At 52.3% G+C, this 15,334-nt stretch overlaps 1 protein-coding gene across 7 annotated transcripts in view; it reads right to left on the bottom strand.

Moving 5' to 3' along the window:
* Positions 1 to 12,180: 12,180 nt before the first annotated feature.
* The window catches only part of PLCH1 (phospholipase C eta 1), a 55,927-nt gene continuing 52,773 nt past the window's right edge, over positions 12,181 to 15,334 (bottom strand). For 6 of the 7 annotated variants that reach the window (XM_038146247.1, XM_038146253.1, XM_038146248.1 and 3 more), the window contains one exon: positions 12,181 to 15,224. In XM_038146247.1, the coding sequence (XP_038002175.1) occupies positions 13,186 to 15,224 (2,039 nt within the window). In that variant the 3' untranslated portion in view covers positions 12,181 to 13,185. The remainder of the gene's footprint in view (positions 15,225 to 15,334) is intronic. The other variant, XM_038146252.1, reaches the window with a different exon arrangement.

Raw genomic sequence — 15,334 nt, 5'->3', positions numbered from 1 at the left:
GTTCCAGCTGGCAATATATTGCTAAGCCAAGGCTGTACAATTGCAATTTGGCAGAAAACAGGTCAGGCTTCTATTGCACATCAAAACTCTCAAACTGTTCTGGATGCTTCAAATTAAAAAGGCAAATATAAATAACCCCTGGGTCAGAATGATCCCATTCCATTACCTTGCTCATCAATCTGTACTGGGGACACTTTTCATTGGTCTGTTGCTGCTTTTCCCCAGCTGTAGGTGCAGTTTGTTGTGACAGATCTGGGGACAAAGCGAGGGGGTGCATGGATGCAGGAGCAGGGGACACCTGCACCAGGCCACTGCTGCCCTGCCCAGCCTCGGGAAGGGCTCCAGCTCAGCTCCTGCAGGGAACAGGAGCTGGGGGGAAGGAGCAGGAGGGCAAAGAGGGACGGGGAAACACCTCACAGGTGCTGCCCGAAGGTTTGGTCATCCTGGCCACACACTGGGCTGTGACCCAGGCAGTGAGGGACACTGGGCTGTGACCCGGGAAGTGAGGGACACTGGGCTGTGACCCAGGCAGTGAGGGACACTGGGCTGTGACCCAGGCCGTGAGGGACACTGGGCTGTGACCGAGGAGATGAGAGACACTGGGCTGTGACCCAGGCCATGGGAGGGACACTGGGTTGTGACCCAGGCCATGAGGGACACTGGGCTGTGACCCAGGCCATGAGGGACACTGGGCTGTGACCCAGACCACGGGAGGGACACTGGGCTGTGACCCAGACCACAGGAGGGACACTGGGCTGTGACCCAGGCACGTGTGGCTCCCCAGGCTCACTGACAGGATCCCCAAGCTCACTGACAGGATCCCATCTCTGGAGCACGGCTCTCCCTGCCCGAGGGACACTGGGCTGTGCAGGGCATGGCCTGTGAAGCAGGGCAGTGCAGGGCCAGGCTGCTGTTCCCCTGCAGCCCCAGGGCACCCTCCACAAGCAGCCAGGGAATCCAGGGATCTGCAGCCCTGGCACACGGGCTCAGTGCTGCCCGGGAGCCGTGCTCGTGGCTGCTGCTTTGGGCAGATTCACCTTGCCTTGTGCCACCCCACTGCCCAGCCTCTTCCTGGCCTGCCCTAATCCTCTCAACATCATATTTTTAGCATAATTACAGCTGTTCACTAATTTGCTGCTAACACATGGTTCCAAGTTCATTGAAGGAGATACCAGAACTACAAAAAGCCTCTTTGACTCTCCACTGCCAATTTTAACAAATATTAAGGAGTCTCTAGTAAGTCATGTAAGTACTGAAATCTAGCTGCATATTGGCTCTTTTGGGAAAAATATCTTCCTAATAAAATAGATCTTGAACTAATTACAGATCTTAAATTATGGGACTGTCTTCCACCAAACACGACATCCCAACATAAGCACGTCCCAACACAAGCTCCTACTGCCTCTGAACTCTGCTTACTCCACCCTTTTACCTCTGTGATGTTACACTGTGTGCCTCAATTTCATAAACAGCAGCTGCTCCAGGACAACAGAACACAGAGCATTTCCTTCCTTATTAAATCTCCTTCCCAACTTGTCTTCTGGGTTTTTAAACAGCCTGTTGCTGAATGATCCCTCTGCCCATGTTGATATCGATACATCTGAGCCTCAGACTGCTGCCCTGCCACACCTGCACGTTGATTTTTTTAAGGAGAAAACCAGGACTTTTAAATTTTTGCTCAACACATCTCAAAGCTGATTATATTATTATAATAAAGATTAATGAAAGCATGCAGAGCCTGGAATGCTGTCACCCCTGGCTCAGGGGCACTGGAGTGTGCTGTGTGTGTGTCACACGGGGTTTGGGGCAGGACGGGAGCCAGGGGAGGGGACAGAGGCAGGGACAGAGGAGGAGGGCAGGATGCAGGGTGAGCACCAGCTGTGGCCACTCACTGGGTCTGCTCTGGCTAACAGAGGACTGCTCCAAGGACCCGCTGACACACAGGACCCCACCACTCACTGCTGGCTTTTAGGAGGGAGGGATTTTTTAGCCTGAAGTGAGGCAGAGCTCCCCAGGGAGAGGAGGAAGGTGCAGCCCCTCTGTCTGCGGGGCTGCACAACCCACACCCGAGGCTGCCCACCCAGCCCACGGCCTGGGCAGCATCCCAAGGGAATCCCAGGTTCTGCCACGGCTCCTTGGCTTCAGAGAAAAGCATTCACAGCCCCCCTCTGCCGTTAAAATGCCTGGAAGTGTAAGGGTGGCTCAAGCCTGTCTAAACAGTTGTCATTTATTACCTTATGTTTTATGGCACCAGCTCTACTGCTGCAAGGAATTAGTCATTTATTTAGTTCTGACATTTCCTCTGCTGTCATTAAATTCAGCCTTCTGTATAATACAGAGAAAAGAAAACAATTCCCCCATAGCTACTCAAACTTTATGTATAACAATTCTCTGAACAAGATGATGATTGTGTGGGCTGAAATCTCACAGAACTGCAGTGCGACTCAGGATCCAGATAACTTTAAAAATCCTATTAAAATTCCTCCATATCCATTATTCGTGTCTCCTGACATGTGACAACTCATTGCACCACAAATCAATGAATTTTCATTGCCACAAATGCATTTCCCAGCACATCTCTGCACTCAGGGCTTGTTCCCTTCTCCCTCCCTGCTGGGAGGGATTGCTGCCACACTCAAGGAGCTGAACAGTCCTGCTACACACCAGCCAGACCTGCACATTCTTGGCTTTGTGATTCAGTAAAACACACTTTGCTGCAGAATCCCGTTTCCTGCTGGCACAGGGAAGGGTGCTGGGCATTCCCAGGCTGAGGAGTGAGGCAGATGCTGGACAAGTTAAGCCAAGGACGAGGATCAGGAATCCATGGGCTCTGCTTAAGGGATGGCTGTATTGCTGTTTCACAGAGCTATCTGCTCCACATCCAGGAAATACTCTCTCTGCAGTTTATTTCCCTCCATGGAGGGAAGCCAGGGCTGCTGGAGGTGAGATTCCTGCTGGGAGCCAGGCCGGGGCAGCTCAGCCCCCTCAGGGATGTGCCCTGGACACTGAAATCACTGACTCCACAGACCCAGCTCTTGAGGGGACTCATCGGCCACAGACAGCAGTGAAACTGAGCTCCTACTAGGAATTACAGAAATAAAACTCCCAACATTTTTCTCTGCTGCCATATCCCAAGATTAAACAAACTGCAGTTCAATAAAGCAAATGCTGAGGAAATAAATTCTGCTCTCTGAACACGGGTGTAGGGATCTAAGGATGACAACAGAGTTGTTGATCATCTAACAGAACTAAGGCAGGACCGTGTGTACATTTAGCAAAAGAATTAGCTCAAGATGCAGGAATGCTAAACAAAGTCAGGCTTCACTGCACTGATCCATCAGAGCTCTTGCCTTCAAGCTGGACCTGGCACAATGCAGTCCTGTCACAGTGGGAACAGTTAATCGTGGCAGGTCAGATGATAGAGACTTTCCTATCCCTATCCAACAGTTTACAGACTCAAATAGAGATGACTAATGAGATATTTTCCATCATATTTTTCCACCTCCTCAGTTTCTGTCATTTCCAGGTACAGGTCCTCTTTGCTATTGTTTTACAGAGAAGGAAGAGATCTGCTGTACCTGCTCATTTTCTTGGCACATACCCTCCACGTTCAGAGCAGGGGCTGTGGGAGAGGAGCTTTTGAGCTACCCTTTGTTTTCAAATGCAGATCCACTCACGTTTATCCCACTGAACTTTAATTTGAAGTGTAATATTCTGCAGATGCTGCTCTGATTCTTTGTTCCAGCTTCCCGACAGCAAAAGGATTTGACAAGGGGCCAAAAGAGGCAGAAATGTCTGAGCGAGTTCCAGCTGCACCTCGAGAGCTCCTGCTCTGCCTTAGGAAGCTCCTGGTCTCCATGGTTACAGAGAAGTTGAAAAATAATGATCAAATCTTACCTTAAATGCTCCCATCCAGCGTGAAAAAATAACCCTGCCCAGGATGCCCCATGCTGACAGCCCAGTGGAGCATGGCCCCACACCCTGCACACCCTGCCCCCGGGGCTGCTCCAGCCCTGGGCACGAGGAGCTGCTGGGCACTGCTTTGCTCCTGCTGGGCACTGCCCTTGCTGCCCTTGGGCTGAGCCCCCCGAGCAGCCCAGGCCAGCCCCAGGGGACAGCCCCAGGGGACAGCCCCGGGGGACAGCCCCGGCCCCCTGAACCCCCAGAGCAGCCCAGGCCAGCCCCAGGGGCCAGCCCCAGGGGACAGCCCCAGGGGACAGCCCTGGCCCCCTGAACCCCCAGAGCAGCCCAGGCCAGCCCCAGGGGACAGCCCCGGGGGACAGCCCCGGGGGACAGCCCTGGCCCCCTGAACCCCCAGAGCAGCCCAGGCCAGCCCCAGGGGCCAGCCCCAGGGGACAGCCCCGGGGGACAGCCCTGGCCCCCTGAACCCCCAGAGCAGCCCAGGCCAGCCCCAGGGGCCAGCCCCAGGGGACAGCCCCAGGGGACAGCCCCAGGGGCCAGCCCCGGCCCCCTGAACCCCCAGAGCAGCCCAGGCCAGCCCCAGGGGACAGCCCCGGGGGACAGCCCCGGGGGACAGCCCTGGCCCCCTGAACCCCCAGAGCAGCCCAGGCCAGCCCCAGGGGACAGCCCCAGGGGACAGCCCCAGGGGACAGCCCCAGGGGACAGCCCCGGCCCCCGAGCCCCCAGCCCGGTGCCATCAGCTGGGGCAGCAGGGGGAAGGCTCCAGTGTCACTCTGGGTCACACCCAGCCCTGGAGGCCGAGCTGCTCCTCAGGCTGAGCACACAGAAGGGAAGGACACGCCTGGAGAGGAAAGCCACCCCGCAGCTCCTCCAGCACAGATGGCATTTCTTTCATTTATAAAAGGGCAAAGAACAAAGCCTCTGATTCACTTTAAAAAAAACCAAAAACCCAAAGAACCAAACTCCAAAGCCCAAACCAAATCCCCAGACATTCCAGAGAGCCCAATTCTCCCCAGGCTGCTGTCCTGGAGCAGCGGGAGCTGTGATGGAGCCAGGGAAGGACTGACCCTGCACACCTGGTGTGACTCAAAGCTCATCTCTACTGCTGCTGTTCAGCCCCTGTCTGGCTCCTCCTGCCCACGCCTGGGGTGAGGATGAGGGGTGTCCCCAGGGTGGAGGGGCACTGACCTCACGTGTGCCACCAAGGAGAGCTCGCTCATCTCAGGCTCCTAAAGATGCTGACTGCTTTAACAGATATTTTTGTTTTCCTACTATCCCTGCTGATCAACAGGTGTAGTGAGTCTTGACAACATAATAAATTCACCAGTGAGAAGTGACATTCACCAGTGAAAAGTGACATTCACCAGTGAGAAGTGACATATGCCAGGGATGCCACATGGAGAGGCCACAAGGGCAGCCCAGTGACAAAATAAACAAAACTTTTTTTTTTTTGTCTATAGCATGAAATTGTAAAAAAAAAAGGGGGAGCCACGCATGAGAAATGGAGGAGAAAAATTCCAGACAAATTCTGACCCCAGAGAATACATGACTTCATTGAGTTTAACAAACCTGACACCCCTAAGTACCTCCACACAGGTTTACTAAATACACTGAGGATTAACCTGTCCCCTGCAAACCAAGGATCATTTCAGTCTGGAGGAGCTGTGTGTCACTCAGGCACTGACAGGCGAGGGCACACAAAGAGCACGAGGCAGCAGGGTGGCACCACAGCTGTGACAATCTGTTCTGCAGGCACCCGGGGTCCCTGCCAGCGCTGGCAGCAGACACGGGACAGTGACAGACCCGGGTGTGCAAGTCCCAGAGCTGGATCCACTCAGTGTCTGATGATTAATTAAACTTTAACGAGTGTCTGTCTGGCAGCTATTTAGTTCTTGTGCCCAGCTCCCGCAGGCGTTTGTGTGGCTCAGGGGGCCAAGTTCAACCCAAGGGGTTTCTGTCAAATCCTCCCCTGCTGCTGCTGCCACCCCCAGTCCATTCCTGCTGCCTCTCAGCCCTCCAGGCCCAGCTGTGCCCAGCTGTGCCCAGCTGTGCCCAGCTGTGCCCGGCCCAGAGTTCAGCAGAGAGGCTGCAGTTGCTGAAGAGATTCATGATCTGGAGAGACTCCCAGCTTTTGCCAAACAAAGCTCTGTGTGTAATTCTGGGTAGCTCAGGAGCTGCCTGGATGGAAAAGCCTTTGGCAGGAGGGTCAGATCCATGTCCCTCAGCCCCTGAGCTTCCCCAGCATATTCTGGATTGGTCTTGGAAAGGTCTCCAGCCATCCCTGCTCCTTTTTTCTTCTTTATTTCTTTAAGCTTCAGAAAAGGCTGCTGCCAATGCATTCAGCAAAGCCTTGTCAGCCAGTCTGCCTTGCTGTGAAATATTAGCAAACAAGCACTGATGGTAACACAGCCAAGTTTAACAAGATCTCCACTTATTATCCTGTCAATTTTGGTAGGAGAATATGGCATTGCTGTCAGATCCATCTGTTCAGTGCATAGAAATCACCTCGTCTCACACTTGGGGAAAGATTGGGGAGAAATCTGATGGTAAGAGTGGAAGATTAATTAAAGATCTGTTCATAAATAGTGAGAAGTCAATTAAGATAATTGACCATCTGAGAGCAGCCAGGGTTTGTTCTGTGGAGGGGGTGAAAATTCTGTCTCTCTGGTCCCACACACACAGGATTTGTTGCAGCCTGCACAGATCAAATGTTATCCACAGCTTAGATCACCACAAACTGATATGGACAGGAGGCACAGGAGCATGGCTGGGAAAAGCCATGGAAGGAAAGCCTCTAAGAAGGTATCAATTTAAACTTTTTTTTTTTTTTAAATCAACAAATTAACCTGATCACTGCTCAGGTTGGAGTAACTTCCTTGGAAGAAGTGGAAATTAAATGGAAAAACTAACAAATGCTGGAGAAACTTCAAGGGAAACAACAACAAAGAAACTTCAAGAAACTAACAACATTCCATTACTGTTTACCCTGGTCCATCTAAGAGGTTGAAGGAAAGCTGCTGTGCAAGAGAACAGCTGGTGGAATGGTTTCCTCAGCAAAAGCAGGAGGCTGCCATTGGATTCTGCTGGGGGTGCAAACTGTGAGCTCTGAGGGGTTGTGTTCCTGTCCCTCCTGCAGAGGAGATGCCTCAGGAAGAGTGTCTGGGAAATCCAAACTGGCTATCACATTCCAGTTCTCACCAGTCAATCAATATGGTTTGACTCACTCTAAAACCATTACAATAAAAAATGAACAGCAATGCATTCAGCAGCTGCAGCCTCTGGACTGCTGAGCCTGGGAAGGCTTTGGTGGATCAGCACTGCAGGGCTGCCATCACCCCCCACTTCTTCCACTTGGTAACAAACGAACATATATGGGATGTGAATGACCACCAACTCAGAATTTTGGCCTAATTTAGATTATTATGTATCTCAAACCAAACACATGGAGTCACTCCTTGTCTAAAGCCTCCCATCAGAGCAGCACAGGGCCTGCTGTGTGGATTCCTCTTGCAGAGCTTTCAGCATCTCCGTTATGTGCAGCAGGAGCTGCTGCCAAAACCATCCCAGAGAGAGGAACCATTTCCTCTGGCTCTGGACTGAATCCCTGTGCACCACTCCCAGCACAGACCCACAGCAGAGCAGGGCCTGCTGGCCTGGTGGTGGATGGGCCTGGGCTACTGGCTGGAGAAACACCTCCTTTGGGTCAGAACAAGGGCTTTTCTGCCAGGCAATCAAAGGGCAATCCCTGCACATGTGAGCATCAGCCCTTTTCCCTCGCTGCTGCACTCCTGCTGCAAGGCTGGCTCAGCTCCGTGCCTGCACCACAGACCAGAGGAGCTGCTGAGGATTTACCTTTCCAATTAAAAACGGCATTGATTGGTAAATCTTGGTTTCTCTCATGAAAGCACGCGTTGGCTTGGGGAAATGCCGAAAGATTAAACCCCCTGCAGTTTTCTGCCTCTGTTTGGGTGGGGAAGGATCCCACTGCCACCAGGGCTGCATGGCCCCAGTGCTCCCACAGCTCCATGCTGCAGCCCCACCTCTCCATTAGCTTTAGAGAGCTAACGAGCACCCAATGAAGCACCCACACCCTGCGCACGCAGCCAGAGCCCAAATCCATCCAGGGGGGCTTAAGCCACAGCAGAAACGTGGGGTTCAGGCCAATATCACTGCTGCTTATCCAAATTAATTCAAACAGCACATGCACTCTCACCCTTAGAAGGCCAGGCACATTCTAGATATTTAACATCATAGTCCCAAGACAAAACAAATACAAGAATATTAATTACCATCTTGCTCACTCAGCATCGCCTCTGTTTGGAAAACAAATATGAAATAGTCCAAGAAATCTGACACATGCTTTAAACCAAACTGCCATCTCTGGTGCCTTTGGAACAGCTTCAGATGGACCAAGCCTGGACAGGCAGACAAGAAACAGACCCCACCCCAGCACACACCTGGGGAAACTCCACCCACTGCCCCAGTTACACTGGATTCAAACTGTCTAAAGCACCCCAAATTTAACACTCAGTTGTGTTCCCTCACCCTGCTGAACTCTGCACTGCAGGAGGATCCTCTTGGATGCAGCTGAATTTCCATGTTACTGAAAAAATGTTACCAGCCCTGGAAATAAAAAGTCAAATTAGCATGACTTACAGCACTCTGCAACTCTTCATATTCTGTTCTCTGAGCGGTGCTCATTTGCAGAACTCCACTAAATTTAAAAGTATCACTTTGGACAAACACATCTTCAACTGAAATAAGATTTGACTATAAATGTTGAAGACGTGAAACGCTAAATTAAAGAATCCACTTTAAAGAGCTTGTAAGTTAAATGAGCGCTTGAAAACTCAGCACAAATTAATCATCTGCTTCCAGACATCTGTTACTTAAAAATGTGCTTCCTTTAGTCTATTACGCCTTGAAATGGGATCACATAAATACTGTCTGACTGCGCTGGGGAACTGCACTGTAATTACCCACGCAAGCAACGCCTGGAGCAGGGGCTGGAGCAGAGCAGCAGAGCTCAGAGCGATCAGTGCCACTCCCGGGGCTGGGGGAGGCTTGGAGCAGGGGCTGGAGCAGAGCAGCAGAGCTCAGGGCGATCAGTGCCACTCCCGGGGCTGGGGGAGGCCTGGAGCAGGGGCTGGAGCAGAGCAGCAGAGCTCAGGGCGATCAGTGCCACTCCTGGGGCTGGGGGAGGCCTGGAGCAGGGGCTGGAGCAGAGCAGCAGAGCTCAGGGCGATCAGTGCCACTCCTGGGGCTGGGGGAGGCTTGGAGCAGGGGCTGGAGCAGAGCAGCAGAGCTCAGGGCAATCAGTGCCACTCCCGGGGCTGGGGGAGGCCTGGAGCAGGGGCTGGAGCAGAGCAGCAGAGCTCAGGGCGATCAGTGCCACTCCCGGGGCTGGGGCAGCTCAGTGCCCCGTGCAGCTCCGAGTGGGACACTCAGATCCCAGCCGGTGCTGCAGCAAGGTTTGCTTCATCCCAGATCCTCCAGGAATCTGCTGCTCCTCGAGCAACTGCACAGAGCAGTGGGCCCAGCGAGCTGGCTCCTCAAGGGAGGAGGTCACAGCCTTCCCCCACAGCCACAGGGCTGCTCCACACTCAGTTTTGGGCTGTCACACACCAGAGTTCCTACCCCTGGTGTCACTTTGTACGTGGCTGCATTCCCTGTGTGCTGGGATTAGATCAGAGGATAGTGGGGTTTGGAGAAGACCTGACTGGTTTGAATATAAAGGAGGAACTATTTCTGTGTCATTATGAAGTCTAACACGACAGTTCCTATTTCTTTTAAAGGCACCCACCAGGAAGAATGGGATTTATCTTTATTTGCAAGTGCCCAGCCAAGCAACCAGTGAGATTCAGGCTGTTCAGACCCTCAAACTCCCTTCTCAGCATCCCTTTCCTGTGATTTCACTGCACACACATGGAACCAGAGCAGCAAATCCACATGGCTCCACCTGCAGAGCCTGTGCAGCTCAGGCTGGAGCTGGACCCTCCAAAGGCTGCTGGGACTGCAGCAGTGACAGGGCAAGGCTCTGCTGCAGAGGGTTTTCATGTTAAACCCCCAGCTGTTCCTGAAGCAAGGACTAAGAAAGCACTGCAGCTGCTCTCTCTCTCTCCCTGCATCCCTCCCCTCGCAACAAACACAGCTGTGCCCATCTGCCAGGCCAGCACTGGCAGCAGAGGCAAGGCAAGGCCAGGTAACTCAGCTGTACCCCGACTGCAAACTCTCCTGGCTGCTCCATAGCTAGGCTAAAGTCACGTGCAAAAAAAGATATTCCCACTTCCATGGCTTTCTAAAAGCACAAAATCCCACCTCAACTAGGCCAGCCAGGCACTGTTCATTTTAATTTCTTTCTGTCTCAACCAACACAGGACTTGAAAAGATAATCTCTGGTAGAAATTCAATTTGTTTCTCCTGCATGTCTAAGCAGATCTGTAATCAGTGTAATCACTGTGCCACTGTCTCGTGTGTGACTGAGGGTCCCGCATGATTTTCCCTGTTGCAAAAAGGAACAGCATTCAAATCTTATCAAAACAAATCCAAATGAGCATCAGCCCAAGAACAAAATTGACCCAACATGCTCCTGGGTGAAAATCTGGCTGTTCTTTCACCAAATGTTTTATTCTTACCTTAATCTTATTTAAGATGCGAACAGGAAATTCAGGATGAAAGCTCTCCTACCAAAGTGTCAGAACAGGGGCTCCTGTGCAGGAGTGAGGGATGTGGAATGGCCCCTAACACCTGGAACATTCTGTGCAACTGTTTAAAGCAGGGGCTGCTGACATTCCAGTAAACAAACATATAAATGTAACTGGACGCTCTTCCCGGCTTTGAATTAGAAAATATGTAATTTCTCAAAAGTAATATTCCAAACCCATCTGTTCTCTGCAGATTCTTGAACAGCTTAATTTATGCCTTCTGTCATGAATTAGCAAAGCAATTTAAGCCTGCTAACCCAGGATGTGAGTCACTAGCCTTTACTAGGCTGAAGTGATTGTTTGTTCTGTGTTGGTGCAGATTCTGCACCAAAAAAGTCTTCACTAGAGGGATGTTCAACAAGCTCCAGCCTTGTCCGGACAGTTTAATTAATTTTGGGAGAGGACTAAAATTGAATGGCCTTCTCGATGTCTGAACTGCACATTGCTGGTCTGTCCCACCCAGAAGCCTAAGCCCCCTGGCTCTGTGCAGTGCTGCTGGGATCCACACACCGGATGGTCCCAGAGCTTCTGGCTGAGCTCTGGAGGGGCTGGGGTTGCTGCTCAGAGCATGTCACCCCCAGGCTGGACTTTCTGGGACCCCAAATGGCTGCTGCAGCACCAATTCACAGTGACACAAACACTTCTGACCCACAGTGTCCCACCCCAGGTCAGGGCTGGCACCACCAGTACTCACCAGTGACACACAACACCTGGCACTGGAGGATCAGCAGGGTGGTTCAGGAACCCCAGGACACTTCATGGCAGGAACATCCCCACAGGAGCAGCTGGACTGGCAGCAGGTACATCTGTTTGTATTGCTTCCACTCCATGAAAGAAAATGAGGCCTGTTCATTTAAACTAAAAACTGAAGAAATGTTTTATAGATCTATATAAAGGCTGATGTGTATTTGGCTTCAGCTGCACTACAGAAACCCTGCCCTGCTCCATTAGCCAAATGTCACTGTCACACAAAGAACTGTCCCCATCTGGATTAACTTCTAAAATTAAGAGAGCAGTATAAGAGATTATGTGATAAAACACTGCTGCAATAATCTATCCTGACCTCCTGCAAGCACCATACAATTTTTCTAAATTAATTCCAATTAAAGCAAGTTATTTCACCTCCCACAATGGAGATCTTCTCATTTGCTTCCTCACAAGGCACTTTTGCTAGGCCTGAGCCACACCTGCCAAACCGCATCCTGCCTATGAGAAATCCAGGTGCAAAGCCTAAGGGCTTAACCCAGTGTCAGGTTCTGGTCCTCCATGGAAAAAGGCTTTTTGTTTAGAAAATCACTGTTCTGTCCCAAGCGGTACCACAGCCACTCTCCTGTGTAAGAGCCTGGGTGGAACAGTCAAACTCCAGTGTGGCTCCTGATCCAGAAGGGAGACCAGAGCTCAGCTGCCACCTCCAGCCAAGAACCACCCTGTGACATGAAGGAGCCTCCCTCCTTGGATCTCCTGCCAAGACAGACGTGTGCTGCCACTAACTGCTGCTGGATTCAGCACCAATCTGTTTGGATAGATTTTTTTTTTCAGAAAACATGTAACCAAGTGCTTAAAAATCTATTTTAATGACGTTTTCAAGAATAATAATACTCTGCATTACAAAAGAAAGAGGTAAAAGGTACGTCTTTGACATATCAGAAAAACTTACAGCAAAGGCATAGAGTATCTTCCAACCAAAATAAAGCTATGTTGTTCCCTACAGGGAAGCTTTAGGTATCTGAGATTCCTTCACCCAATTCACTTTCAGCCTTCATACAAAAAGGTGAACAGTCAAAATAGTCACTCTACCACGTCAGCTTAAATATTCCACTGACTGTCGACAATTCAGCAATAAAATTACAAATATACAGAAAATGGATCTACTGTACCGAAGCTACTCACACAACCAACAGCAAAAATACATAACAAAATAAGCAGAAATTAAGTGTTTTCATTCATAAAAGCAGAATTACTCCCACATTCCACTCTGTCCCAAATCAACACACTAACCAAAAAGGAAGACAACTGTTGTCACACTTTGTAGAGAGGGCAGAAGACAAATCTACACAGGACTCACAAATGTGGACTAACCCTAATTCTACAAACCATTTGCTGCAGACTCACAGTTCATACATGAAAACATGTAAAATTTATAGTAACAATTCAGAACGAGTGACGCTAACGAAGGGTCGCTGCCTGTTGGGCAGAACAAGCCCCAGTCCAGCATTCCAGACACCACAGTGCTTTGGAGAATCCTCACAAAAGGCCAAAAGTGATCACCAAAAGTGTTTTTCCAAGCAGGAGGACGAGACACGAGGAAACCAGTATTGCCTTCAGTGCAATGTCAGGCTTTGGAGCAGGGCATTACGGACACGGAACGCTACAGACGCACACGGGCTCCGTCAGCACCCTTGGGGATGGAGGCTTCCCGCTTCCCGCAGCCCTGGCAGGCAGGGGCACGTTAAACCACCACTGCCTCACTGGCACGACCCTGCGTTTAGGAACACCCTGCCGGCTCCAAGCAGCTCCTCGCTGCCGTCCCCGCAGAGCAGCAGGGCGGGCCGGGCACAGCCTAGAGCCGCAGCAGGAAATAGATCTCGGGCTGCTCCTGGGCGCCGGGCGGCAGCGGCAGCTCGCCGCAGCGCAGGGCGGAGCAGGCGCCCTCGGGCACGCCGCGGCGCTCGGCGGGGCAGCCGTGCAGGTAGCGGCCGATGTAGGAGCCGGTGGAGTGCCGGTTGGCGGCGAGCGGCGGCCCCGCGGCCTTGCTCCGCAGCACCACCCCGGGCACGGCGCCGCCGCCGCACGGCCGCGGCTTGCCCGCCGCCTCCTGCCGCTCCCGGGCGCGGCTGGCGATGTTCCGCACCCGGCTCTGGCTGCGGGACGACAGCTTCCTCACCAGGGCCCGCGGGCAGTCCTCGTCCGGCTGCCTGGGGCACAGCGGCTCCCGGCTGTCGTCCTGCTCCGGCGACAGCAGCCTCCGCAGCTGCTCCGTCAGCGCGTCCGTGGAGTGCGGCCTCGCGGCCTGCACGGCGGCCGCCTTCCTGTCCCTCAGGCCCGAGGAGACGAAGCTCCTGCTGATGTACTGGTACTTACTCTCAAAGTTGCAGGAAATGTCCTCCGAGGTCAGGTCTCCAAGGCTCTTGGACTTGCAGGGGCTGCTCTGCTGGATGGCCGGGTGAGGGGGGAACGGCAGGGCGCCCGGGCGCGGGGGGCAGGCTGGGCTGGCCTGGGGGGCACACGCCGCAGCCCTGTGCTTCTCCGAGGGCCGCTGCCACAGAGCCCCAGCGTCCTCGCACGCGGGGAAAAACAGCTGGCTCCCCGCAGCCCCGGAGCTCTCGGAGCGGTGCCCGGCAGCGGCACAGAGCGCAGCGGTGGAGCTGCTCCCAGAGGTCCTGTCAGCACCGTCCTGCTTCTGCCTGAGGCTCACAGGAGAAGCCAGCTGGCTCATGTCCTCCCGTCTGTACTCACAGGCGGTGACCAGGAGGTCCTGGCAGTCCCCGTCCACCTCCAGCAGGCTGCTGCTGTCCGAGTGCTCCCCGGGGACAGGGCGCCCCAGCGCCTCCTCAAAGATGAGGCTGTTGGACCCAAAAGAACTGGCAGGCTCGGGGGCTTCCCAGCTTGGTCCAGATTTTGTAGCACAATTCCTTTTGGGATTTGCGTTTAGCAAAGAAAGGGATGAAGAACAAGAAGAGCCGGGCAAGTTACTTTCTAGACTGTTTAATCTTTTCTTGCAAACTAATGCCCTGTGGCTCTTACATTCAGAAGATGGAGGTGCCTCGTGGATAATTGCGTATGTGGAATACTCTGCAACCTCCAGGCTGGAGAACATGGCTGTGTCCGGAGTGGAGAATAAAGAGGATTTGTTGGATTTTGTGGGAGTGAAGTTGTGCCTACAGGGGCTGCTCAGGTCTGCAGCAAACACGTGTGGGACTGCAGCCCCCACCCTGGGGGTCTGGCTGCTGCTGCCGTGGGGGCTGGAGCCGGGGGGAAGGGGAGTTTGGTCATCTGTGCCATCGAGCTGCCCGATGAGAGTGGACACAGCGCTGTCCAGCTCGCTCTCAGTCGAGAGAGAGACTTCATCAATGAGGTGAGAAATGTCACTGTCCTGCAGGGCCACCGTGGAGTGACAATCGGGACCCTCAGAGCACACAGCAGAAGGGGAAAGAGGTGCTGCAGTGCTTTTCTTCATGTCATATTTGTGATTCTCCACCTCTGCGTTCTGAGAAACAGAAGTCCCCATGAGACTGATCTTCCCTTCCTTAGATCCTTTTGTGTCATCTTCCTTTCTACCGTCTGCACGGTTTTTGTGGTGCAATTTTTCCGTGGGAAGTTCAGAGTCAGAATCTTGCGTTAGGGGGACAGTTCCATCAGAAAGATTATTCTCCTGGTAATCCACAAGGTGATTAGCTTGAGCTACACCATTTGCAAAAACCAAATGTTCAGGTTGCTCCTGTGGAGGTGGTACTAAACAGTCAGCTGAAGAATCCCTCTGGTCATTCTCCTTCTTGAACTGAGATGCTAAATTTGAAGCATTTGACTTTTGCTCTGAACGTGGAAAACCCAATTCTTTCAAGCTTGTTTCCTTCTCATTTGTATTGTCATCACTGTTGGCTAAATTAAATGAGAAACATATTAGTGGCATACAAGACTCTGCTCTGTCTATCAACAGCAATTTTGTCCTTAGACAGACAAATGGAGAACGCAAAACCAGGTACAGTTGT

The sequence above is a fragment of the Motacilla alba genome, chromosome 9 (genome assembly GCF_015832195.1).
Source record: "Motacilla alba alba isolate MOTALB_02 chromosome 9, Motacilla_alba_V1.0_pri, whole genome shotgun sequence".
Lineage (NCBI taxonomy): Eukaryota > Metazoa > Chordata > Aves > Passeriformes > Motacillidae > Motacilla > Motacilla alba.
This window is presented reverse-complemented; position numbering and strand designations above follow the sequence as displayed.